This window comes from Phaethon aethereus (genome assembly GCF_964289735.1).
Source record: "Phaethon aethereus genome assembly, chromosome: 1".
Lineage (NCBI taxonomy): Eukaryota > Metazoa > Chordata > Aves > Phaethontiformes > Phaethontidae > Phaethon > Phaethon aethereus.
In genome coordinates this window covers 57,465,664-57,493,576 of record NC_138575.1, presented here as the reverse complement: position 1 = coordinate 57,493,576, position 27,913 = coordinate 57,465,664, and the positions used below count along the sequence as shown (strand labels likewise).

The window sequence follows — 27,913 nt, the reverse complement described above, 5'->3', positions numbered from 1 at the left end:
TAATGTCATCCTTCAAGTGGACACATCTTTTCTGCCATCAAGAAGGGGAGGTGGTGGTGTGTAGTTCCAGAGAGGGGACTGTAATATGAAGAACCTTGCCACTTTATGCTGCTGCTCCAGGGATGAAGGGCAGAGTAGCTGTTTCCTTCCCTGAATTAATTTCAGTATGTTACTGGTGACACTTCAAATGCAATGTCTCTTTTTGTCCACGATATACAGAAGCCATCACCTGTCAATAAAATGTAGGAACAGAGGGAATGATAGTAGATGCTGCTTGTGTATATGCCTTACAGCTCTCCCAGAATGTCTCTGGGAGCGTGGTGGGGAAAGAGGTCTTCATTGGGTAAATCCCACAACTGTCAGGGAACCTCTGCTACTTTTTCCTATCTCCACATGGTCACTGTTTCTTCTTTCTTGGATGTGCGTCTCAGGGATGTGCATATGAGCCCATGCCTTTTGGAATTTGGCCTTGGAAATATCAAGAATATGGTTTCTGTACCTGAAACCTTCCTATCTGACACTCCCTGGTCCTCTCTGTCCTGCATTGCTCCCTGTGGCCTTGGAAACATCTCTCCACCATGGCCCTATGCCACCCTCTCCATCTCTGCCAGTACTCAAGGTGAAGCGTATACAGTGATTCTGCAGAGAAAGAAGCTGAAATGCATGTAGAATTTACACACATATATCTCTTGGATTTCTGCCTCACCCTAAAACATGCAGAATATCTGATGCATGATGCTTTTTCTTTCTCATCTAGAAAGCAGAACAAACAGCAGTATGACTCTGCTGATGGTAATTCTGTAATGTTTACTTTGAATTAAATGCTAAGTATTTTCCCCGAAGAATTAAAAAACCCCACCTTGTAACAAGTAACCAAATGTAATCTTTCTGGGGGCCGGGGGGAGGAAAAGCAGTGATTGGCGGGGGGGGGGAGCATTCTGATCTATTTTAATCTCCACCGCTTGGATGGAGATACGAAATGCTGCTTTGAGTTCCACAAACATAAGGGATTATGTTTACAAAGGTAAATGCCTTCTACCTGTTCAGGAAACTGGCTAATGGTGGGCATCAGATGTTTGGCAAGTTTCTCGTCATTGCAAGCAAGTAATGGGAGAAGAGTGAATCTGGAAAAAGAATGGAGAAATAGATGCATTTCGTCTAATCTCTTGGTAAAATAATGCCACCTTCCTTTCACCTTACAAAATGGAGGGAGGAGGTTGCAGAACAGAAAATCGGTGATGTCCAAAATGGCTGGATTAGAAAAGGCAGCTTTTCTACTTTGCACATAAATAGGTAACAGGAAGGTACAGCTAAAGTCCTCTTGCCTGAAACACTGTCCCCCAGAAGCAGACATTGTAATAATAAAAATAGTGGCTGTGTGTATGTTGATGCTATTTGCAAGTTACCTGTAAGTGTTTATTTTTTCTTATACTTGAAATGGCTTCCTTTACTAAACTCTTACCATAGCTCTGGTTTCTCCCCTCCTTCTCTAGTGTGCAGTAAAGGAAATTACAGGACAAGCAGGGAGAATGTAGAGGAGATGACACAATGTCTTGCATATCCAGGTTTCATCTTAATTTCCATCCCATATGCTTGCAGATGTTTGAACTTCCTAAGGATTTTCCATGGACACAGAAACTCGGCACTTTAGAAGGTGCTCTTGTATGGCTGGCTGTCCCCCTTCTCCTCCTTTTCTATATTTTTATTTTACTTTTAGTATAGTGGTACTTAAAATCACTGGTTCACTTAAAAAGAAAAAAAAAACAACAATAAAATGTTTAAACTCTACTAATGTACAAATAAGCTGAAATGTTGCATTTTATGTGTATTTTTGCCATAGCAGGTACTGTATTTCTCATGCTGGATTTAGGAAAAAAAAAAAAAAAGAAAAAAGAAAAAAAAAGAAAAACAAAAGGGTGATGTTTTATTGGAGTGTGACAAGTTAAGAGTAACAAGGAATTAAGTCGTCGTCATTTCATTGAAACTGAGAGATGGTGTAATACTTATATAAGTTTTCTGAAGGTTTTTTTGGGCTTTTAAACAGCTTTTTTGTTTTTATTTTATTTTTATTTTTTGAAAGATATGATTGTATTATGTGCAACTCAGTTGCTTACATTATAACTACAAAATATTTTTGGGTTCCTGGAAAAAAAAAAGAAACAGACTAATAAATGTGTTTGGCTGCTAAGCATTTAATACTCGTGTTTATGCACCTTTTTTCTTCCACGCGGGTGTTCCACCGCTGTATCCTCGCCGCCATCTTCCGTCCCGTCACCCCCCGCGCGGCCTCAGGCCGCGCTATGCTCGCGGCGCCGTATTCCGCGCCGGGGGCAGGGACTCCTCGCGACAGTGGGGCGGGGCCGCTCCCCGGCCTTTATCCCCCGGTGCTGGCGAACGCTCTGCCCCGGGCGCCCGCGATCGCTCCGCGCCGCCGCTGCCATGGCGACCCCCGGCGCCGAGGAGGACGCAGTGGCGCGCTACCGCTCCCCGCTGGTGTCGCGATACGCCAGCGCCGAGATGGGCTTCAACTTCAGCGAGAGAAAGAAGTTCGGCACCTGGCGCCGCCTCTGGCTCTACCTCGCCCAGGCGGAGAAGGTAACAGCGGGACGGGGCCACTGAGGAGAGAGTGGCCCGCAGCCGCCTCCGTGCCCTGGAGCGGGATGAAGGCTGGTCCCGGGGCGGGGAACTGTCGTGGCAGAGCGTCTTCACGACCCCGTCCCGCTTCCCTTCAAGGACCGGGGCGGGTCGGCCACCGGCGGGGGCCAGCGCTGGCCGTTGGAGCGGTTCGCTGCCCCTGTGCTTCGCGCGCGTCGCTCCTTGGGTGCCTGCGGCGCGGCTGTGCCCGGGGCGGGAACCGTCCGTGCTGCCCGCCCGGGGCAAACGAGACCGAGCAACGGCCTGGGGCTGCCCGGGGTCAGCGGGCGAAAACGGATCAGAACAACCTCCGGGCGCCCCTTGACGTGTTTCGGGGGGAAAAGGGGTAGGAGGCTTTACACAACCCGTTTTATGCAATCCCCCATGTACCTGTCATCCCTCAGCAAATCGCCTCTTCTCGTCTCATACCCTCCCCCTTGAACTTTTGCTTTTTTTGTAAAATTGGTTTGGTAAAAGCTTTGCTAAGCAGTTTTTGCGGGTGGCAGGAGGAGGAGGTTGCTGTCTGAGCAAACATCAGTGTCCTTCCCAAGCGGCCGGCTGTTTGCTTTGCAGGAGGTGTGACTGATGAGACGTGCTCTCTCGTTCAATCAGGTTGCTGTCACTCTGTGCCAACTGGACCACCCCGCGCATCTGCAGCCAGTTGTTTTTGCATAGCCCTTATTTCTGAGATAAGTTTACTTTTGGCCAAAGTGAGTAGAACAGTTACCCCAGAAATGTTTATGACGTTTTTCTGACCGGCCGAGTGCCACAAAAAGAAACCCGATGGCACAAAAGATGGGCATCGATTAAGCTATTGGGAAGCAGCGACAGAGAGAGCATCCATATGATTGCAAGCCATTGTGTTAGTAGAGTCTGCAGAGTTAGCATTTTTAAAATGTAGTTTAAGCTAAGCCTTCTTACTTTGACTTTGGTCCCAATTAAGGGTATGTGTACAGCCCTCTTTCTTAGTAGAGACATAGTCAATTTTTAAGATGCACTAACTTAATTCCTTGTGACTGAGAGGAAGACTTATATCAGGTTTTTGACGGTGAAAAAGCTGTAATATGTTCCTCATACACAAAGGATGGACCACACAAAACCACCCTGCCTTCTGACGGGATAGGTTTAGCTTTCAGACTCAATAGTTGCCCATGTGTTTTGTACAGAGTCCTTCAGTTTCCATTTGGGAAGTACTGCGTTTGTTAGGAAGCAATCCAAGCACTAGGTCTGGCTGTTACTGTTAGAGTAAGGGCAGAGAAGCGCCGTGGTGGAGAATGAGCAAGCAGTGTGCAGTGGCATTAATGTATTCCTTCTCCATTCAAGGATCATACCGCTATAGCAGCCTCATTGGTACTATGCTGCACCAAATACCACGTTTTAGAAGCTGAAGATGTAATTATACAGCTGTGTTAAATAGGAGTTACCTTTTACCTTGTGAAATACCACATGCTAGGTGTTGTCACAGTTGAGATGCTGGAGTGAGCAGACTGCAAATCTCATGCAGTATATGAAGTGTCAATACCAAGAATGCATGCTTAAAGAGCTTTGCATGTTCAAAGCATGGTAATTTAAACACTGTCCTATCAATTCCAGCAGATAATCATCACTTCTTTTTCTGTTCAAGAACAAAATGCTTTACACGACTTGCTCAATAGGAGAAAGCAGGCTGCTGAAAGAACCAGTGTGAGACTTCTAGGTTTCCATTCCCAAGCTCTGAACTTGGGGTTCCCCTGCCTCTTGACCCTTGCTTTCCTTCCTGTTGCCACCGTAGAGTTTTGTTCCCAGAAAGTAGAGACAGATCTTGCAATTTCTTGAGCACCGTTTTCATAGTGGGAAGAGGCAGACTACTATTTTTATCTGTCTCCTCATGCCAGAGGAGTTTGTTTTCTAATGTCATCTCTGGATTGAAGGAAGAAGAGTCAGCTACTTTCAGCACCTGTTAGCTCTGCCAGTGATCAGTTATTATAGATATAAGCAGTTCTCTTAAATTCCTTATAGAAGATACATAGTATTTCTTTTGGGGTACATTTAAAAAAAGCGGTAATAAGTGAACTTGGGCAATATTTACTCTGGTACTTACTCTCACTTTCAAGACATTTATATGTTGCTTCTCCAGTCATCCTTATTGAAGATACACAAGATTTCTTTTTCGGTACACTAAAAAAAAAAGTAATGAATGAACTGTGGGCAATAGTTACTCTTGTTTTCTAGTAAATCGTAATGTTAGGAAGATCTAACCATAGGTCTTCCAAAAGTTGCAGGGAAGTAGTAAAAGAGGGGACATGCAGTTTAGTGATAAAGTTTTAGGTAAAGTACAGGGCCAGGAAAATGGTTTCAATATTCATCCTACTTACAGGACAAATTTATGAGTAGTCCACTTGGAATATGTGAAATAAGAACTGAAAAATTATTTCACTGGAAACTGGGTTAGATAGAAAATCTTTACAGTTGGTTTTTTTTTGTTCCTTACAGCAAGCAGTACCAGGAGTTTGAAAGTAAGCAGAGACTCAGAAAAGCATGTGATTAGTAAGGGAGAGCTCCTTAAATTGATCTTTTCTCAACTGCCAGTAGTTAAAGTTTGGGTTAAGAGCTGAAGGCTGTGAGTTTATATCCATCCCAAAATTCTAGTTTATTTTTTTAGCATAAATTAATTTATATTATGATGCATCTATTAACACCTCTTTTTTTTTAATCTTGAGCTCTTGACCTAAACAATATGTTATTTGAAAGTCAAGTACAAATTTCATGAAGCTCGCTCTCCTCATAGAAGTAGCTTTGACATCCTGCAGCATCAAACTGACTAATAAAATGTTTTGCACATGTGAAATCTGAATGTTTTCTTTCTTCTAAGATCCTATAGTAGCCCTCAATCTATTTTCTTTGTCCAATTTAAGTTTCATTATTTTTCTGTCATATGTTCTTTATTAGATGAGCAGGCCAGTGTTCTCATTCTGCTTGCAGGAGATGTTCCATGTCATCTGCCTGCTCTCCTCGGCCCTTTAGGAATAGGGATGACTGAACAGTCGTAGTTGTTACAGTGGCACATTGAGGTATTGGAACAGCCTCGGAGGAATGACACCTTGAAAGCACAAACCAGAGAGCGCATCACTGACCTGTAGCATTTTGGAGAAAACCTTGTGTTCTCCCTCAGGTAGTTTTCCTCCTTAATTTTCTTAGGTAGACAGGTTTGATGGATATTCGATTGCTTTGTTCCTGAGGTACTGTCAATATCAGCAAAAGCTCATAGGGAAGAGACCTCACATTATTTTTGTGGACGCATGAGAACAGCATTTTCCTTGACACTACCCTACCTTGCACGTGTTCCTGAGACAAATAGTCCCTTTCCTTGGGGATTATTTCTTTCCTCTCTCTGTGGCTGTCAATGACTGCATACAGTGGTCAGCTTTTCCCAACAGATCATGGATGTGTGAACAAGGCATGAGACTTTAACCTTGGCACAAAAGTATGTTCCCTGCCAAGTTCCCTGTGTGCTTTCACGCAGTTACAGTCTGTATCGGTACACCTCAAAGACAGCAGTCTGGGGCCAGGTGCTTTTCTTCATTTATCTGGACACTTGTGGTTGTGTATGCGCTTGCAGCGTCGTATTTTAAGTTGTGTGGGTACTAATTGTCTGATTAAGACCTTGAAAACACATCTGCTTCACTTGCTGTCTTCTCTAGTTCCAGATTCCACATCTGCAAAGCATTTTGATTCTGAACAGAACCAGCTTTTAAAATACTTTGTATTCTTGCAGATTCCTGGCTGGTGACTTCTAATTACTAATATACAAGACAATAGCATTTTAATTTGGAAAAGGCAGTAATGCCAAGTTTATTGTGAGACACTCAAACTCTCAGTATCAGGAAAATACATTTTTTTCAGCTTAGCTTCTGCAAGTATAGAGCTGTGCAAGAGTTATACCAGTGTATAATTCTGTGATTTGATATCTGACTCTGTTTTTAAGTCAGCTTGCTGAAAAGGTTTACCAAATATTTTTGAACATGAACTAGGAGCATTTATCTCCTGCTTCCAGATCAAGTAACTGATTTCCCAAGCTTCCAGGTTCAGACTGAGATGAAGTACTTTAGGACTTTTGGAAAGGTACAAGCATATGTATCTTTCCCTGTGTTCTAAGCCCGCCTATGTTCGCAGTCATGTAGGTCTAGTTGTGGTCCTACCTGACATAAACTATCTCGTGACATGGTAGCTGGATTGTTCTTTACCCCAAGGGTAAATTTCATTAAAAGAAGTTAAAACTATGCTATTTTTATATCCCTTTTCCCCACGTGTCTAATATTTGTAGTTATCACAGGGATGTTACATGGTTGAGGAAAGTATGAAGCCCAAGAGGAACATTTCAGTATGAACACTGTCCTATTCTATTGGAAAGGGTTGGAGAAGCATTTGCTGTTACAGCTCTTGATTATGCCAAATTGCCATGCTTCTGTGGGATGTGACATGAAAGTAAATTATGTAATCAGCTTCCCTCTCAATTTTGGTTGTCTCTTAAAGATAAAAAGAAATAGAAAGTTCTTTTCGTCTTGCAGTCACTTGGGCTTCCTATCACAGATGAGCAGATACAGGAGATGGAAGCAAATCTGGACAACATTGACTTCAAGATGGCAGCGGAGGAAGAGAAGAAGCTGCGTCACGATGTGATGGCCCATGTTCACACCTTTGCCCACTGCTGTCCAAAAGCTGCAGCCATCATTCACCTTGGAGCAACTTCCTGTTATGTAGGGGATAATACGGTAATATAATATTTTCAGTTTCGTGGCTGCAGAGCTGGGCAAAACAAAGCTATAGTTGCTTACTTGGCAGATCTCTATAAAATTTTCTTTATAAAATATTATTAAATAGATTTTTCAGACATTTTAATTAGTTTCACTGTTGAAGTTAATTCCCCTTTATCCTAGCTACCCTAGGGAAGAAAGCTCCTCTTGCCTTCTTTCTTTTGATATGAAGCAAGATCTGTTTGGAAACTAACTGTTCCCTAAGCTCTGCTTGCATGTTAAATATTCAAGGAGATGAGCGATCGTGAGTTGCAAACACATGCAGAAACATGTAAGTTATGTCAGTGGGACAAGGTTCACTGACAAAACAAGGCTACTTTTGATATACGCAGCCCATGAGCTTTCAACTGCTGCTTGGAACCCCTGTATTAATTCAGGGTAAATAAAGCTTTTCAGCGGCCAAAAGAATGGATAACTGTGTGAAGTGAAAAAGGAAGTACCACCATGCTACAGAACTGTAAAATGTTTGTAAAAAACCTGTCTAAAACTGAGTGCAAACTAAAGCCTAATTTCTCAGTATATATTGCTGTTACCCTGTGTCCAACTCATTGCAACTTCACGACTATTTTTGTCATACGAGAAGCTGCTGTGTGATGATTTTTACCCTACTCCTTTGCCAGCCTGTTTGGCTTTTAGGTAATACCACCTTCCTTGTGCCACTTGCACCAACCTGTACCTCAGTCTCAAAAGAAGGAGTAAAGACGACTGCTGCCTGATCAGTCCACTTACTCTCCTGCTGTCTTTAGCCTACAGTGCCTGCATTTTCCACTTGGGATGAATGATTTAGTTTGTCATTCCGTGGGCATCCGGAGTATCTCAAAATGATCATTCCTACCCAGTCAGTGGAAATGGGTCTTCTACTGCCCAGTATGACTTTCTGTGGATAGTATAGAAGGAGCAATGATGGATCCAGCATTTTTGTTACAAGCATGTTCACTGCAAGTTCTGGTACAAGAAGGACAGCATACCTTTAAGAGGAGACTTTTGAGTGGATAAAATGTATGTTAATTATCTATGTACTCTCCAAGAGAAGCCATTATGTCTGTCCTTCAGACATGGCGCAAACTTCCTTTCTTTGCTTCTTTCAGGATCTGATTGTCCTCCGTGATGGGTTTAACCTGCTGCTACCTAAGGTGAGAAGGCGTTTGTGCACAGTGTCTCAGAAGTGGGCAGTGCTGATGTCCTGTGAATAGCCTGTGTTTAACTTGGATTTTCTTATGCCTTGCTGGGAAGCTAGGAGGAGCTGTCTGGATTATTCTCCAGAAAGTGAACAGTTATCTTCCTTTCTCAAGTCCTTCCCCAAAGCTTCTTTGCTCACCATGGGAATTATAAGCAACTCCTTCTTTATCTGTGCCACAGGTACTAGTTTCAGAAAACAACAGTATTCCTTTCAGGGTCAGCTTAGGCATGCCCTTCACTATATTCCTAGGAGTGTGTCAGCATTCAAGAAGTTCCATAATATGATTTTCTGAGGTCAAATATAGTGGGAGTGTAGTGCAGTGTTGTCTGTCTGACCTGAATGTCTTGGCACCCAATTCACCCTGGACTGTACATGCATCAATTATACCCAAAGCAGCCTTATTTCTGACCAACTCCAGGAATAAAGAAAATAGCCAGGGATAAACCCACTGCAGGATTGGGTTGAGCACAAGGACTGGACTAGTTTGAGCTGAAGTCCAACCACCTGTATCATCTCTTGCTTGAGTTTTGTAGCAAGCAGAAATTAGGTATTGATTTAGACTAGATAAAAGGAAGAAATTTTTTCCAATAAGAGTGGTGAAAGACTGGCACAGGTGCCCAGAGAGGTGGTAGATGCACCATCCCTGGAAACATTCCAGATCAGGTTGGACAGGGATCTGAGCAAGCTGATCTAGTTGAAGATGTCCCTGCTCACTGCAGGGGGGTGGGACTAGATGGCCTTTAAAGGTCCCTTCCAACCCCAACTATTCTATAAGTCTATGTGCATGCTCTGAAAAAATTAAACAACATATTCTACAATTAGAAGGGGGTATTCAAGGAGCGCACAGTTGTTTTCCTACCCTTTTTCTCACAATGTTGTTGTGCTTAAGCATGCCAGCTTCTGCTGTGTTTTTTTTTTTTCTCTCATTCCGCCTCTTTTCTATCTTTCCTGCATCTACCAGCTCGCAAGGGTGATCAGCCGGCTGGCTGACTTCGCTGAGAAGTATGCTGACCTGCCTACTTTGGGCTTCACTCACTACCAGTAAGTAGCCATCAGCCTTTACTTTCATTTTGTCAACTGTGCTTTGGTTAAATTGATCTGCTGCTGCTTTCTTTCATCCGTCTTTTTCCCATCTCTGACCAGTGGCAGTTGGTACTGCTGGACATCATTAAGACATTATTGGTGGTTCAGAAAAGGAGTGCGTGCCTAACTCCAGACTCGTCTTAGGAAATTGAACTATTGCTTTGACTAGCTGTCAGCAGTTGTTCTAACACGGCTTCATAAGGAACGACTTCCTGACAAACATAGATGTGTATATTCTGTTCTGTTTCAAAAAGCATAACTGGGAATTGAAGTAAGCCTGTCTTCCAGTCATATTTTCTTTATGTTTGTTTTTCTGTCAGTTAAGTTAGTTTCAGTTGCAGCTTAGAAAAGTTTGTTACTGGCTACATTACTACAGCTACTCTGTCACTATAGCTGAAGTTTTTTTCTAAGGTGGTGATTCAGGATACATCAGTTTTTATACATCCCTATGTGGATCCCTGGGAAGAATCAGGAAGAATTTCTTCTGTTTAACAGGATGATACTCTTTTCTGTCTTTTGGGAAACTTATACTTCTTGTGCAGCACTTCTGACATTGACTGCTTTTAGGATAGGGTAGGATAGGATAGACTAGACTAGACTAGAATATTTTTAGGCAGACTACTGAGTCAAAGGACAACAAGATCTGGATAGGTCTGTTGTTGCAGTAGATTAATCTGCGGGTTCATTAAGACAGTTTGCATTCAGAGGCGTTAAACTGTACACCTTGAGGTAAGCTTAGATCTTCTACCCCAGTGAACAGAGGCAGGGAAATTAAGCACAGGTTGTGTCAGACTCTGTCTGGCACTTTAAAATTTCTCCCAAAGGAGAGTGAAAGGTGTCTGATTAATTGTCTTGCTGTATATGCCATGTCAGTTCAATCAGCTCTAGTCCTAGGTCCCTCTTCAGCTACAGCTTTTTGGAGGAGTATTCTCTGGACTCAGTTTTATCTTGGCTTTTGGAAAGAGTACAAAGGAGTATTCAAGGAGTGTATGCAAGGCGAAGCTGTAAAAACTGTGGTGAGGAAGGCATTGATACCTCTTCCTTTTCTGCATCCTTTGTCAGCAGGGCCTCTGCCCCATTTACCAACAGGTCCACATTTTCCCTTGCCTTCCCTTTTCCTGCTTACATACTTGCAGAGGCCTTTCTCGTCGCTTTTCACATCCCACACCAAATTCATCCAGGTGGGCTTTGGCTTTCCTAGCCCCATCCCTGCAGTGTTGGACAGTTTCTTTGTATTCCTCCTGGATCGCCCATCCCTGCTCCCACATCTTGTACGCTTCCTTTTTATGTCTGAGCTGAATCAGCACCTTGTTCATGTGCATATGCTTTTTTGAAAGAGTAGAGAGTGCTGTCTTTGGAGTTCTTGTGGTTAATTTTAAATATTTCAACTTCTAGGTTCTGCATAATACCCTCATTTTCTCCTTAAAGCATTTTCAGGGGGACAGTGTGATTGAAGCTTGCAGATATTTATTTCAAGGTGGAAGTCTTTCTTACAAAAAATGTTGGCTAACAGTATTGTTAATTACTGCATGTTTGCCCAAAGGCTAAGGAATGCATTTTTATAAATAAAAAGGAACAGTCCCTTAGAGGAATCGTTTAAAATCACAGCGTGTATGCAGATGTTTCCGCACTGAGAAATTCACACCAAGTGCTATAAGTCAGCCAGGAATGTCCCCTGTGCCCCCGGCGAGCAGAATTAGGGTGGGGGAGAGCTGCGGGGCGAGCCCCGGGCGCGGCGGGGGCCGGCAGGGGGCGCCCTCCAGCAGCGGAGGCGCGGGGCGAAGCGGCGCGGAAGGAGGAGGAGGAGCCCGGGGAGGGGGAGGAGGAGCCCGGGGAGGAGGAGCCCGGGGAGGAGGAGCCCGGGGAGGAGGAGCCCGGGGGGGAGCGGGCCCGGCGGGTCGCGTTACTTGCACTAGCTGAGGCTTTTCCGCTTGACGGAGTTCTGGAAAAACGCCGAGAAACCCGTTTTACGTATTCTGACTAGTGAGCCTCCGGTCACTTTTCTTTAAGAAACTCTCAAAAGCTGCAGTAGGGAAACACCTTCAGATACCCATTCTCACTTATTTCTTAATCCCCTCACACATACAGAAACCACAATTACTGTTTTCTTTTGATGTAATTACATCTAATTCCTGAAAAGAATGATCATGTCTTCAGTACCATTTACTGGTGATACAGGTGTGCTGTTACATCTTCCTGCCTAAGCCAGATCTTTTTAATTTCTGCCTAGAAGTGTCCGAGAGACCAGCCTGCAAGGAGGCCTTACCAGTAGACTCAGTAGCAAAGTGTGGTCCTTGTGGAGTTATTGTGCAAATTTTCAATGAATGAGTCATGATCTATTCTTGATTGTTTTCAGACCTGCACAGCTCACCACTGTGGGGAAACGCTGCTGCTTGTGGATTCAGGACTTGTGCATGGACCTGCAGAACCTGGAGCGGGCTCGGGATGACCTGCGCTTTCGGGGTGTAAAAGGCACTACTGGCACTCAAGCCAGCTTCTTGCAGCTCTTTGAGGGAGACCATAGTAAAGTAAGTCAGAGAGCCTAGAACATAGACTTGTTCTGAACATTGCAGTCTTGGCAATCCTCTCCTTTGGAATGCTGTTCTCTTTGGGGGAATATGGAGATTCTGGCACCAAATTCAGAAGGGCACTGCGATCCGTCTGGGACACACTGACAAGGCCCTGTGTGAAAGTGAGCAGAATCTGGGGAGGGGGTACTGCCCAGCAAGTAAAACACTTGTTGACAGTAAACTGAGAAAAGCAAAGGATCAGTTTTGCTGTTGCTGAGCTCTGTTTGTTTTGGTTTTTTCTTCACCCTGAGGTTGAAGAGCTGGACAGATTAGTGACTGCAAAGGCGGGATTTAAGCGGTATGTAACAAGCATACTTAGTCACCTATATTTAGTGTTAGCAAAGTGTGACTCCTGCTGTCCTTGTTGGCTCAGATTCCCCTAGCTGCCAAACTGACATCTGTGCTGCTGTTGACTTATCTTCTCTTGCCATCTTCCATTCTCAGTTGCAGCTTCCCACAGGAAACTTCACCTCCTAAATAGGCCACTTCTACTTGTCTCCCTGTCAAAGCATGTCTATCCATTTTTCCTCTGTTTTTCTCTCTCCCATCTGCATGCTGATCCCAAGAAGTTGGCAGCCTGAATGCAAAGTTTTTCTCATCAGGACAGAATGACAGCCCTTCACTTTAAGAGCCACGTCACTCCTTGCTCAAAGTCTTGCAGATACCATTGTATCTGTCTGGAGCACTCGACTTCTGTGCTTATTTCTAGGGCTTATATGGTCACAGGGCAGACCTATAGTCGCAAGGTGGATATTGAAGTCCTGTCTGTGCTGGCCAGTCTGGGAGCATCTATACACAAGGTGAGTGCCCTATTTGTGTACGTCAGGAAGAGAGGGAAACATTTTAGATTTTGAAGAGAAGGTGCTCATGGTGCAGAATGCTCTGCTCAAGAAATACTAATTGGTGTTCCTTGTTCAACTGTTCTCTCTGTGATCATGTAAATTCACCACTGGGTACATGCCTAGTAATCAAACCTCAAAGATCTGAAGACCAGTGGCAAATAAATCAAGTTTACTGAGCAGATCGTAAGATGGATTAACAAATCCCACACCAGATATTTGTCTAATCTATGCTAAATTGATCCCACTAGAGTAAATGTCTTTCCTAGCGGTGTATGAGCTTTTACGTTTCACTGTTTGCTCCTAGTTAATTGCTCCTCTGATAATGGTGTTATTCTCTCTGTCCTTGTGGATTCTTTTCATTGATTTATCTCTGTTCCTTCCCTCCTTCTGCTCTTGGGCTAAAGTGATCTGTGGTATTCTGTTTTAGTTTTGTAGGCTGGTTGGTTCAGTGAGCACACATTATCTGTGTAATTTTGTTACGCATTTTCAGTGTTCCCTCCTGGTCTGTCCTTCATTTCCTGCAAACATTTGCCCTTCTTGCAGTCCTGTTCTATTCTAATACAGTGGACATGCTTGTCTCCTTATGTTTTCTTGACTGGGATTTTTAGGCCAGGAAGTATGATAGCAGTGTCAATTTTTGTGTCAGATTTTTCACTGTCCCCCAAGTTCAGTTCTCAGACACAGATGCAAACACTTCTCCAAGAACACTAACAGGAGTATATATTGGTATGTGCTTGTTTGGTTCTGTTTGTTAATTTCTTGGGCTTTTTTCTAGATTTGTACTGACATTCGTCTTCTGGCCAACCTGAAGGAGATAGAGGAGCCTTTTGAGAAAGACCAGATTGGTAAGGGCTGAGAGACATTTCTTGGACTGGTGTATGTACCTTTTCATTTATGTTGATGCAGCCTTTTAAGCAAACTTAGAAATGTCACTGACAGAAGCTGCTTTAAATTAACTGGGGTTTGACATTGTTAGTGTTTTGGGTCCTTTTTAAAGAAGAAGAAGGGAAAAAAAGAAGAAAAAAAAGGCACATTACCCAAAAGTTTCTGGATATTAAGTAATTAAAATCAGATTTGTATTCTTCCATTTCCTGGGTTTGCGGGGAGAGCAGCAGCAGTCATGTATGCCCCATTCCCCACAGAGCAAGACTTGAGTCTCAGAAACACTCGGTGTTTTCCATTTCTCATGAAGCTGACTGGAGCTGTAGGTTTTCAGCTTGACTCAGCATTTTGTTTTTTATAAACAGGCAAATTTAAAATAATGAATCTAGGCTGGACCCTTGCCAGAAGAATACCAATGATGTGATTCTGACATTGGTATAAGGGAAGAAGGAACAAAGTTTGGATCTTGGCTGGAAGAAAATTCAGGCCCCCTAAACAGTTGCGTAGGACTGAATTGACAAATTAACCCTACTCGTTTCTATTACTTGAACCATTCTACATTCTATGGACAGTTTTGATATCCATTCACCAGAGCAACAGGCAGCAGTATAAGTATCTGATTTTGAAGGACAATGTTATCGAGCAAATGGGGTTTTGAACACTGCTAAAGTTTCCATGGGTAGCCTAGAGATGGTGCTAAATGCTGCATTAAAAATTAAGTCCATTTGTTCTTTTTATGTGGTAGTACTTCTTCTATTTTGCAGAACTGCAAAATATCTTCTCACTTTTTTTCCTTCCCACACTTGGATGTTTCTAATCTGTAGGGGAAGTGTGGTGGTGTGATTTTCTTTATTCCATTTTGTCCTTAGAAAATAATCATGTTTTGAGGCTTTAGTCAAAAACATGATTCCTGACACATTTTTCTTATCTGAGGGAGGACTTTCATCTCTTCTTCCTGAAAGCACTACTTCTGTTGCTCCGTTTCCATTACTCTTCCTCCTTTCACAGGTTCAAGTGCTATGCCTTACAAGAGGAATCCAATGCGTTCAGAACGCTGCTGCAGCCTGGCTCGACACCTGATGACTCTGGTGCTGGATCCCCTCCAAACAGCCTCTGTGCAGTGGTTTGAGCGAACGTTGGATGACAGTGCCAACAGGTTTGTTTGGATCGTGCAATGCAGCAATTTCAGAAGGTCTTGTGCAGCAAGGTCCTTTGATGTATTTAGAAAATACTATTTTTAAACTAAAACCACAAGTTACCACCTTGATAAAAAGCAGTCTCAATAAAATCTAGAGACTACAAACTGGTTTCCTCTATAAGATCAGATGAAAACTGTTAGGTTTTTTTAATGTCAAGATCTTCTGCAACGTAAGCCAGCAGAGAGAGGGAGGGATGCAGAAGCCATGGTAATAAATTGGTCTTGTAGTCTTCCTGTTTCAGCAGCATAGTATAACAGTACTCACATTTCTCAATTTTTCCTCCCTGTTTGTTTTGAATGTGTTTTTTGACCCTGCTCCTCTTCACTTCTTAAAGAATAATTCAGCATTTTTTCTGTAATCCCTTAACCCTCCAAATAATCTAGAAAAACTTATTTTCATCACTTTGTAATGTGTTGTTCTTTACAAGAAGTCGTTCAGATCCTAAAGAAAGAGCACAAACATTTTTTTAAGTAATGTTTCATGAAAACCTGTGTGGGTCTTTCAGATATTGTTCAGCAAACTTTGCTTTGTTTTCTGATTCTTCATTATGACTATTTTGAGATGAACAAAAGTTATCTGTAATAATTATCAAGTACATTACAGCAATTAAATTCAATGCTTCCATCTTCCAGTTAGTACTAAATTTGCATAAAGCTTATATTTACCTTTGAAATGTTTTAATTTCAAAGTAGTCTTCTGTTGCAGAATTTGATCTCCTAGAATCTTAGAAATCTTTAAATCTTTAGATTTCTACGGTATGGGGCTTGTGGAACCATGAACAGCAGCAGTTTTGGCTATAGACTACTGTTAAGATTGTTGATGAGAATGTTATTTTAAAGATAGCTCCACAAACATAATGTCTGCATAAAATTTCTTGAGAACATAGATCTTTTCCCAAAAGGCCTTTACTCCACAGCTGCTGGTCTTGTTAAGAAAAGAGCTGCATAGGCAGCAGCAAACAATGTAAATCCAAAAAACTGAATACTGGTTGAGACGGTGTGTTTATTTCCCAATAACTACCAAGTGTTGAGAGCTGTACTGGAATGTTTCAAACCTTATTTTCATTTCATCTAATAGAAAGGGTCATTTGTCCACTACATAATCCAGTTAAAAAATTCTGTGCCTTGGCTTTTTCTTGTTAAAGCTATAGTGTTTTGAAAGGAGAGCAACCCAGAGAAAATGCAGTCTACAAAACAGCAAAATCCTTTTGAAGACAGTGTGATAGAATTGGGGGTCTTAAATGTAGCACAAGGTTCAAGTACTGGTATATTTTAAAAGATCACAGTTTAGAATGGGCCAAGCACTGCTGTCACAGAGGGATGATGCTGTAATTGCTGCACTGTGAAGCAGAGACTTTTGCCTTTGCCTGATACAGCTCAGTCCCCACGACTTCTTTCCCTCCTTTCCTTTTTGTCAGGAGCCTCCTTTGTGACCAGGAGCTGGTCCCTTGGAGGAAGCCCCCACCGAATGTATAGATCATTTTGGAAGGTCCCCGCTGAGCACAGCCAGGCACAGCATGAGTGTGCAGCATGTCTTACTCGTGGAGGGTAGGATCAGTAGACAGCGCAACACAGAACACATAGGTGAAGATACTCATGTTTTTGCTAGCTCTGTAAATGGCTGCCCTCTTTCCTAGCTGTGTAATCATTGAATTATCTTGGAGCTTTCTATGTGTGCCTTCACCCTTTCTCTTCCTCTCTCTGCTGACAAAAAAAAAACAAACCAACCAACTAACCAAACCCAAAACTCCCTTCTCCCCAGCTTGAGAGCTACTGCTATAAGATGTTCTTTAGCTTTCCTGGTCATGACATTTAAACAACAAGAAGCACCCGTAAGGAGAACAGTTACAGCTTTAGGGACACAGTAATGCTGTTTACAGAATTATTTACAGGAGCTAAAGGCCTGGATCTGAGGTAGATTGGAACATGGCCTTCACTGCTAACTGGGGCCCTGGGTATGTGTGTTTCGTAGGCGCGTGTGTCTGGCTGAGGCTTTCCTCACAGCTGACATCATCCTGAGTACACTGCAGAATATCTCCGAGGGACTTGTGGTATATCCAAAGGTAAAGCGGGAGATAATGTGTGCAGTGCTGCATCCTTGATAATGCTGCAACCGTGCCAAAGTGTATAAAAGTCCTTCCACTCAAAGGATTACATTTTTATCTGTTAGTTCAAATGGTTTCTGAATTTTGATCTCTATTTTTCCTGTATTCCCACTGTTTGCAGGACAGACGTGAAAGGGTACTTGTTGAAGCCAAAAGATAGTGAATTCAAAACTTCTCACAAAGGGTATTTTGCCCTGAACTATAAAATGGTTCTGTAGAATCACAGAATCACAGAATCACTAGGTTGGAAAGGACCTTCAAGATCATCAAGTCCAACCATTAATCCAGCGCCACCATGTCCCCTAAACCATGTCCTGAAGCGCCACATCCACACGTTTTTTGAACACTTCCAGAGATGGCTTCTTCACTTCCAGAACTTAGCATCAAAAAGACTGTCGAGACAGATCTCATAGAGTCCTGTAACTTACCTACAGGTTAAAAATAAAATTCATTGTACATCTTTTCCACAGTAATGTCCCTTCTAAGGGACAGTTTCAATACCTGGATTTCCAGAGCTAAGTCCAAAAAGAGGAATTATCTTTGCACATTGTCCAGTCCTGGAGATTCAAAGGGAGAGGAAAACTTCACTGGGAGTCCCAGTTGTCTACAGAATTTCTATAATGCTGGGGTTTTTTTCTGTTTGTTTTGTTTTTGTTTTGTTTAAGGTGATTGAGAGGAGGATCCGGCAGGAGCTGCCATTCATGGCCACAGAGAATATAATCATGGCGATGGTGAAAGCAGGGGGCAATCGTCAGGTACAAATGCAGTCCAAAATACCTTTGTTCACTGCCTGGCCTTTGACTCCTGAGAAACAAAAGTATCTGGGCTTTTGTCACAACTATCTCACCTTTCTTTTTTCTCCACCTACTCCCACAGAGTTATTAATGTTACGCTGGTGCTGCAAAGCTCTCCGAGGAGACAGCAGTTGTGGAGATCAGTATTTTCTGTTAGGAACACTCTGTGTTTGAGCTAATCTGGCTGTCTGTGCTGGAAAAGAGGGAGACCTATTTTTGTATTAGATACTAGTAGGCGTTTTCCTTTTGTAAATGTTTGAAGGAACTTGGAACGTAGACCAGGCTTCTTTAAATGGAACATGTTGGCAGGTGGCTACCTTATAAATTAAGAGTGAACCAGTGATGCTAAAGAAAAAGCAAGTAAGACCATTCCAAACCATTCATTCATGTGTCGCTCTTCCCTAATTCAGTATAGTGCTTTTTATTAACAACTTAATTTATGGTCCTTCATTCAGTTTTCTGTGTTCAAGCAAATTGAAATTAAATGTTTTCATTAGTAAATAAATGCAGACACAATTAGATTATATTTCCTCAACATTTAATTGCACAATTCACTTTAAAACTGATAGCTAAATTTACATCTTAATAAAATATCTTATTTTTACTTACCTTTAGATAGTAATTTTTCCTTCTATGATTATTTCCACATCAGGGACAGAAGTTAAACTTGCAACGTAGTAATAGTGGAAGGGTTTGCTAGAAGCTTTGACTAGGAATGTGGTTCTAGTTCTCTGAAACACTGGTGGTAACTCACCCATGATGTTAGGCAGGAAACACCCTTTTTCCTGGTTTTTTCCCCCTGTGTCTCTGACGTTTGTCACTGGGTCAGTCAGTAAGCTTCCTAACTAAATGTATTAGGTCACAGCATGTGGATAAGTTTTATTATCTTTTCAACTGGTTCTTTCTAAAATATCCCATACTTAAACAGTACTCTTAATATTGTCCTCTCTGTTTTGATTAGATTGAAGAGTGAATTTCATTTGTGTTTGTTATTGGCCTCCCTTCTTTCTGGTGCAGTTTAATTACAAATCTATGGAGTTTAGCAAATTTATAAAAGCTGTTCATATTCACATTTGTATGTTCTGTTTGCATGTGCTGGGAACTCTGGAACAGCACATTTTCTATGCTTTCCCACCTCATAGCACAGAAACACACTTCCTTTCCCACTAAACAGCTCCCTCCCCTAAACATCTGGAAGACAGATCTGTTCACCTGAGGCAGGTTAGTGCTGGAGCAAGATGGCATTTGCATGGAGAAAACAGGAGATCATTTCCCTCCTAATTGAAGATAGATCAAGGATAATACATTTGAGGAGAAGATTCTTAACATGACTGTATTTTAGGGCCAGCCTGGCAGCATCTGATTTTGCAGGTGGTCCCCAACTACAGTTGGGTTCCCTTGCTTTTACAGATTAATTCCACAGAAAGTCAAGGGATTAGGAAGTCTTTCAGAAAAATTTTTATAAGGGTTTTGCCAGTATTAGTGCCATGTCAGGGTTCTTTGAGAGAGAATGTCTTAAGGCCCTCAGGTTTGTAAGGTGTTTTTTTTTCCTTCTGTCTGTCCTTATGTATAAGCCATGCTTTATATAGTCTCTTTGCTTGTTAACTTGGACAGGTTCTTTCCTTTTCCCTTTTCCAAATCTGTAGAAGTTTTACATTGTTTACAACAAAAAAATCCTATAGTGACTCCTAAGAGTATTTGGGAAATTTGAAGAAGACTAAACCATTCCCGTGTCCTAAGTTTGTGTTACAATTGAACAAGGAATGAATGTGACATTCAGACTGGTTTAGCCTCAAAGGGCAAATGTGGAAGGATGAAGAAAATCTTGTTTTAACATAGTGGTGTATGAGACACTGCAGTCCAAGCTGTGTCTCATTTGTATGCTGTTCAGTGCAGTATGCCTTGACGTTTCTTCCTCCTGCACAAGTTAGCAGGATGAACATGTGCTGTCAGTAGCAATGGAATGACTTTTTTCTTTTCCTCTCCTCTTCTCCCTGCTCCTGCAGGATTGCCACGAGAAGATTCGTGTTCTCTCCCAGCAAGCAGCTGCTGTTGTGAAACAGGAAGGGGGTGATAATGACTTCATTGCCCGTGTCCGTGCTGATCCTTACTTCAGCCCTATCCATAAACAACTTGAAAGCCTGTTGAATCCCTCCTCCTTCACTGGACGTGCTCCTCAACAGGTAAAGTAGTGGAAAGAGGCTACAGGTGCTATGGGTTGTAATGCAACATGTTGTTTAATCCTGCATCCTGCTGTATGCCAGAGAGTGTACATATTATGTACCTCTGCCCGTATTACTAAAGCAGATGCATTTCTCTCTTTTGTTTTCCTTGGCTTTCTTGTCTTTCTTCCCTGTGGGACTCACATTTTTGACCCCACACATATTATACTGCTAGGTGTCTCTCTGAAACAGAGACCCCAGTGAGACAAGCAGGTCTGAATGGGGAGGAGAAGGCAAGCCCTTTCTTTTGCTAATTTTATCTTTCCTGTCTTTCTTGAACAGGTGGCAAAGTTCCTGAAGGAGGAGGTTCGACCAGCGCTGATTCCATACCAAAGCAAGATGGGTGGGAAAATTGAGCTGGCACTTTAGGTATATTCTGCAAAGGTGTGTAGGTACCGGAAGATAATAAAAGCCTTACTGAACCAGCTCTGTTTACTGTGTCTTGTTATTTTGGTTCTCTACATTTAATCCCCAGAGCTTACAGCCACCTTGATTACAGATGGGCTTTTCATTCTTTGTCTGCTGTTTAATCAAGCCTTCATCTATTGCATGCCGAGTTACTGAGAAATGCTTGATTGTGACAAGGTAACTTTATCACAGTGCCTTTCACTGGCCCCTTATAGAGCACTGCCAGCTGTTTAAAGAGCAATGCCAGGTGCTGCTTGACATTCATGTATGACTGACTTGTTGAAGAGCAGGTGTAAGGGGAACTGAGCCTATTCCTGTTTCTATCTTCATCTGCTCTTAAGCTTTACTCACAGGTGTCTCAAAAGATGATAAAAGGTTGTCCTGGCTTTCACAGTACTGTGATTTGAGGATCAAATAGGCCAAAAAATGAAGAATAATGAAAAGGAGAGGCCATGGAACTTCTTGGCTCATCAAACTGGTGGTTCTCCAGTGCTCCCTTCCTGGTTTAATACTGAACCTGTGGCTCTGTAGCTTCTGAAAATTGTATATACAGGTGTGGGTTAGGAACCAGCCATTGTGATTTACTTTTCCAGGTCCTTGGCTGTAGGTACTTGATACATTTGTCTCACAACTTCCTTCTAATATTTATTACAGCTGACAATCACAGGGCCTGCAGTATCTCTATTTATGCCCGCTGCCTAAGATATACTGCCATATTTCCATCTCTGCTTCGTGACTGTTCCTTCTGCCCAGCCAGCCAGACAGCCCAGACTGTCTCTCCTCTGGGACCCCTCCGAAAAGACGCCAGTGTGGAGGGCAAACGCGGATGGCAGAGCCGGACGGACGAGACCACCCAAGAATAGCAGGTGGTCTCTGGCATGTGAAAGACATTCTCTACTACAAGTAAGTTTTGTCTGATAAGGAGGGAAAAATGTTGAAATTCATTGGATGCCAGAGAAATTCAAGAGCTTTGGTCATAGTTCTGACTCTGAATATTCTGTTTTGTAATGTCTGTGCTTTACTGGACATTCAGTCCTGGACCAAACTCTTCTCCCTTTGACTTATACTGGAATGATTCTCTTACCTCTTCTTCCAATGTTGTTATATCATGGCCCATTTCTTTTGCTTCAGTGCAGTAAAAATCTCCTCCTTATCTCTGTTATTTATTCAGACTCTGAGAGATGACATGGTCAGAATTATTTGATTCTTCTTGAAGTGTGATTGCTGGAGAGAATTAAGAAAAGCAGAACTAGTTAGAAAGAAGCTACCTGCTCTCCTTGAGGCCATCATTGTTTAAAGAGGATTTCAAAATATAGTAAGTTTTAATGAGGCTTGCCTATATTAAGTAGAGAAGTGGGAAGCTTCAGGCCATGATCTCCCCTCATCTAGATTGCTCTGGCTTTACCTTGCATCTAGACTATGGCATTCAAACATTTGTGAGTTTTATGGTCTCTAAAGCATTTTGCCTGCACGTGCTATTAATATTTAATTAGCTGTCTGTTTGAAAAGGATACCTCTAATTGAATACTGGTAATTTTCAAACTATTACTCAAATGGGTAGCCAAGAAAGAAAACACAAACATGGAAGTCGTCCTTTTCTGGTCCTCTTTCCTCCTCCTTTACGGGATTTAAAAAAAACAAACAACCCTGTGCAGACAAGAGGAACAGCTAAACGTATCTTTTCTCATCATCTGGAAATAAATCTTTGTGCTAGGTAGAGGCTGCCAGCTGTGAGGCATTGGACTTGTCTTCTTGGAAAGTTTAAAAAGAGTAACAATGACACAGGGCAAATGCCACCCTCCTAGAGAACTGTGGCATGATACACAAATCCTTTTGGAGACTTATACTCAACTTCTACTACTCTTTAGAAGAGCTTGGTTTGGGACCTCCTGCTCTTTTTTCCAGCAGAGTTGTCAGAGGCACCAGCCAGAGATGTAGTTCCCCCCTCTCCTTGCTTGTTGGGAGTAGGTCACCAAGAAATGCTTCGGAAGCAGCTCTTCACTTAAATTCGCAAGGCCAGGTCACTCTTCCAGTTTATTCTGGTACGTACCCCTGTAGCCCGTGTCTGCGACAGATGCCACCGGTAAAGCGGCAGTGGGTCTGTGCCCTGCTTGGAGGAGAAATTAACCTAGACCTCAGTGATGAAAAAGGACCGAGTAGCTTCTCGGTGTCGTACCAAGCGTGAAGAAGTTTGTTTCCCCATCGCTGGCGGCTTACCCGCGGCAGGACGGCCGCTGCCTCCTCCGGGCCGCTACGGAGGCTGGCGGCGCCTTCCCCAGCGCCAGCTCCCGCCACCCGGCTACGCTTCTCACGGCTTCGTGCCACCTCTTCTGCGACAGGGGACTCAAGGCGTGTCGCCGTCGCCGAGAGACCCCTTTACGCGCTACCTATACCTATCCAGCGCTACTCCCGTGCCAGCCGGGCCCCGTGTGGCAGCGGCGGCGCCAGCCCCGCCGCGGCCTACAGCCCCCACAGCGCCCTGCGCCACCGCCCGGATGCCGCGCATGCGCGCCGCTCCGCCCTCCAGAGTGCCGTGTGGGGCCGCCGGGTCGGGGTCGGGCGCCCGTCCTGTGGGGACGGCGCTGACGAGAGCAGGTGAGTGCCGGCGAGGCGGCCGAGGCCGAGCCCGAGCCCGAGCCGGGGGTTGCGGGCGGCGCTGGGGCGGGGGGGAGGCGGGAATCCCGTTCGGCGGGCCGCCCCTCGCTTTCCGGGGCTCGCAGCCCTGCTCCTCCCGCCGCCACGGTCGGGCTCTCTGGTAACAGTCGCCCCACCTGTGAGGCGCCCCACACACGCCTCGCTCTCCCCTCGGCACCCCACCCCTCCCCAGCTCCCCTGCGGTGCCCCTCGGGCGGGGGGACGGGGACTAAATCCGCTGGGGCGGCCCTGCTGCTGGGACCCTGTGTGGGGCGGGGAGTGCGCGGCCGCGGCGCCGCTGCCCGGCCCCTTCCCGGGCAGGGGCGGGGGGGAAGGACGGACCCCGGTCCCCAGCCCCTGGGCAGGCTCCCGCTCACCTGCCGCGCTGACGCAGGGTCTGGGCTCCGGCGAGTGACTCATGTCGTGCACGGCCCCGCCGTCAGGCTCGGCTGGGTTGCTCGGGGCACGTTCTGCCCGTGGGCGTGCGCTGCCTGCTCCCCGCTTCCCCGGGCTTTCCTCTCCCCCCCGCCATCCCTGCTCCCCGGGGTACGCCTCTCCCGTAGCCCGCCTCTCACTCCTTTCCGCGGCTGCGACTCTCGGGTGGTCTCGTCCGTCCGGCTCTGCCATCCGCGTTTGCCCTCCACACTGGCGTCTTTTCGGAGGGGTCCCAGAGGAGAGACAGTCTGGGCTGTCTGGCTGGCTGGGCAGAAGGAACAGTCACGAAGCAGAGATGGAAATATGGCAGTATATCTTAGGCAGCGGGCATAAATAGAGATACTGCAGGCCCTGTGATTGTCAGCTGTAATAAATATTAGAAGGAAGTTGTGAGACAAATGTAATTCCTCGTACCTGGTGACGTAAATTCAAAGGAGCGAAGAACCACCGTGACACGGATTTAAATCTCTTTGCAGGCAGTGGCTGTGGGCTCCGGGACAGCTGCTGTCTCTTCACAGAGCTGGTAAGGGTGGGACAGGAAAATTTTTTTCCCTGTGTCTGCTTTTCTTCCTGCCTTATTTTTGCAGGGATGTGTGAATTTAGGCAGGTACTTTCCTTCCAAACAAGTAGATTTCAGTGTTTGTGTATGTGGCTTTTTTATGTGATGTCATAGCTTTCTACTTCATGATGTCTCAGCCTTACTCTGCATGGCTTGCTGTGACATTTGGTGGGAATAAAGTAGTAAAAGTTCCTTGAGGAAATGGAGAATCCTTTAGTGCTAATAGATGGGAGAGAGAAGCAGTCTTCCAGGAAATAAGAACAGTAGGTGTTCAGTAGTGAGAGGCTGGATCTTAAAATCACTGAAGAAGGAACTACCAGGAGTGAGGTTCTGCTGTGCTTTTGCCAAGACGTTGATCAGAATACAGTTGCTTGCCAGAAAAATCTGAACTCTAGAGTAGTTTTTCAGCTGCTACAGATTCTGGAGTAGTGTGCTGGAAAGAAACAGTCACTGGAGCAAACATCTATTTCATTATGTATTTCCAGATGTGCAAGCTCTGTGTGTGGCTTTTCCTATGCAGAAACAAAGGCTGGATTCCTACCCTGGGGAATTCACGAAGTAAAAGGCAAGGAAGGGTGCAAGAAGAGGCATGACATGTACTTAAAGAGGTCAGGGTGGGGATGGGTTGTTTCATATTAATATAAAGTTATGTTAATTCTGTATTTAACAGATTAAAATAACAGGTGCCACCTTTCTTAATTCCAGTTTAGGATAATGTTTTGATAACATGTTTTAGTAATCTCAGGGAGATTAGCAACTTCCTCCAAAGAAGGAGGAAGGGAATCCATGAGGGGCAGCAGAGAGGAGGGGCATATTTCTAGAGGAACTGCACTGATCAGAGGATGATAGAGTTAACATCAGTTAAATGAGGTGAGGGAAGTACTGCACACCTGCTCAGGACTGAAGTGATTCTCCAATTTTGGGTCTCTGCTAGTGTCATTTAGGCTCTTCTTCTTTGTTGTGCTTCTGACTTGTTCCTTGCTTTCCTGCAAGATGGTGTCTTTTGCACATATCAGTGTTCTAAAGGACCTTGATGATCTTAAAAGATAGGCAATAATCAAAATATTTAGCTTTTAAAAATCAAAGTCTCTTACTTGAGCTGGCAGTCTCAAGTCTCTGGTAACAGTAGACATTATTGGTTAAGGTATCTGTATGAAATGAGCTGCCAGGCTCAGTCCCATTCTTAGTGAATTGGTTTCTGTGTTGCAAAATTGCTTACCACATTTGGTATTTGGGATGCTTTAACAAAGGAATTAGTGAGTTCTCCCCTCCCAAGTGATACCACATTTGAGGTTGTAACTGCTTTGGAAATGATTGGGATGACGTCTGTCTTCCTGGCTGTTAATTGCAAACTTCTTACAAAAACATGAGAAGGAAAGAAAACTTTAAAAAAATAAATCCTAAGGAGTGTTGCAACTTTATCTTCAGTGATAAAGGTAAGGCACCTTTATTGTGGTGTATGTGGCCTTACAGCTCTTCTAGCTAAATCAGTGGTGATCCTAGTCAGTGATCTGTATCACGCTGGTTGTCCTAGGTCCTGTCATAGCTCAAATAGATAGGATACAGAAATTTTGCAATTGTCTCTAGGATGAGGTAGACAAATAGCTTCACTGTGTGTTGTGAGTGCAGTATCCCAAATGTCCCTCAGGAGATGGAGAGGTGTTGGCACTTCAGGTTTGTATCCTCAGCAACACAAAGACTTGTTTCATCTTCTTTCTATGCAACGTTTCATCACACGGTCAAGATTTTAGGTACATGAAGCTTACACATGGTAAGTATCGGGGAGCATTGGGGAAAATAGCACTTGTCAGCTGTGTTACTGTTGACACCAGGTAGGGAAGAGGAGGATGTTGTCCTTCCACATTTGTTTTGTCTCTGAGGAAGCCTCAGCTGTTTTTTAAACTGGAGTGCAACAAGTTATATCAGTAACAGAGCAATTCTGTTTCTGGCTTAAGAAAAAAAAAAAACTGAGAGAAATGAAAACACATTTGTTTTATGAGATAGGAGAAGAGAAGATAGCATATTGGTATTAGTATGACTACGAGAACCATAGTCACTGCCCAGTCAGTGCAGTATTTCTTGGCTGGGAAGTACTTGATGATTCAGAGATGAGAGAAAATGTCCATAACCTGACAGCCCTATTGTTCTGGAGAAGAAATCTTCCTGATCCCCTGAAACAGGAACTAGAGGGGGTGTTGTCTTGTTTTGTTACAAATGTTAACGACCATTGTGTATTTTGCTTTTTTTCCTCTGAGTTATCTGTGCCTATAAATTTCTGCAGGAACAAGATCTAAGTAGTCTAACACAACATGCTAGGTAAGAGCTTTGCAAACAGTCCTGAGAGGTGTTTTGAGTGTTACTAGCCTCTTCAGAAAGTTGAGTTCTGGAAAGATGACAGAGCCCTGAAGGAGAAAATCTTGAGTGCTATGGGATAATGCTTTTCTTAAAAAGTCATTTTCTGGACACAAATGGAGTGAGACCTGCTTAGAGTACTGCTAGGTGAATCTGATTTTTTCTTTTTTGCAAATAATAGAGCAAATAGTAATACAGCTAAGCTACAGGAGTGTGGCCTGGAGGCTAGCCTTTCTTGCGCTTCACCAAGAGAATGGCAAACCCTGACCAGCTAAAGCTTTGCAGATCCGTCAGAGGCCGTATCAAGGAAGAGCCATTCTTCAGGCTGTTGTTCCTTTTTCACTGGGAGCAGTAGGATGAGACCAGCTTGAGAATAAAACTTTCACCAGGAGGGTGCATGCATGGGGCGAGCCTTGGATGGCACTGCTTGTCACTGCTTAGGGTAGGAGTGTCATATAAAAGACATCATAATATCTGCCTTTAAATAACCGTCGGTAGTGTCTTTCAACCTTTCCTTGATTGGTATAGATTGGTATAACCCTGCATCTCTAACAGATACGCTTTTTTTCAAACTTCTGTATAGCAAATGAAACTGGACAGTTGCCATTATCTTCTGCAGACATCTTATGAATAGTTTGCAGATGTGCAGAAGTTCATGGACCAGAAGATAAAAATCACTTCTGGAGAGTTTTGGGGAAAATGAGTTCCTGCAGAGTTCTGTGCTTATTTGAGTGAAAGTGTCCATTTATTGTGCAGAAATTGACTCTCACTGAAGAAATGTTTGGGGCCCTCCTAGACCCTAATCAGAAACCTTTGGATTGTATTTGTGTAGCAGTGTTTAATGTGGAATCACCTTTACCCTAAGCCTTGAAGACTAGGGTAGTTGCAGACCTGCCTTTTGACACGTGTGTGTTTTCTCTCTGTGTTGGAAGCAAGGAGAATTTTTGGTGTGCAGCAACAGTGGACACCTTGCTAGTTTGTATCCTGACCTTTTTTCCATCCTCATTCAATGCGGATTAAAAAAAACAACTGTTGTTCCAGTGCTTGACCTATTGTAATCCTCCTGTGTGAGATGGGAGGAGCACTCTATATTCCCATCACATATCCTCTCACCACTCAAATAATGGGAGCACTGGGAAAGGGGAAACTCCTCTACCTCTGAGCCCAAGGGTTTTGGCAAACAAGGGGTTCTTCACAGCAGTACAGTTCATGCTTAGCAGGC

The 27,913-nt window shown here is 43.7% G+C and overlaps 1 protein-coding gene across 2 annotated transcripts; it reads left to right on the top strand.

Moving 5' to 3' along the window:
• Window positions 1-1,207: 1,207 nt before the first annotated feature.
• ADSL (adenylosuccinate lyase) lies at window positions 1,208-20,672 on the top strand (the record flags this gene model as incomplete). Of its 2 annotated transcripts, XM_082009783.1 has the most annotated exons (13): window positions 1,208-2,595; window positions 7,182-7,385; window positions 8,516-8,560; window positions 9,569-9,648; window positions 12,047-12,218; window positions 12,512-12,558; window positions 12,970-13,060; window positions 13,878-13,947; window positions 14,993-15,140; window positions 17,155-17,245; window positions 17,953-18,042; window positions 20,088-20,264; window positions 20,586-20,672. In XM_082009783.1, exons 1-13 carry the CDS (start codon window positions 2,440-2,442, stop codon window positions 20,670-20,672), a joined length of 1,458 nt encoding a protein of 485 aa, XP_081865909.1. In that variant the 5' UTR covers window positions 1,208-2,439. The 2 variants fall into 2 exon arrangements, with proteins under 2 accessions (XP_081865909.1, XP_081865910.1); XM_082009784.1 differs by lacking the exon at window positions 8,516-8,560.
• Between the last annotated feature and the right edge of the window lie 7,241 nt (window positions 20,673-27,913).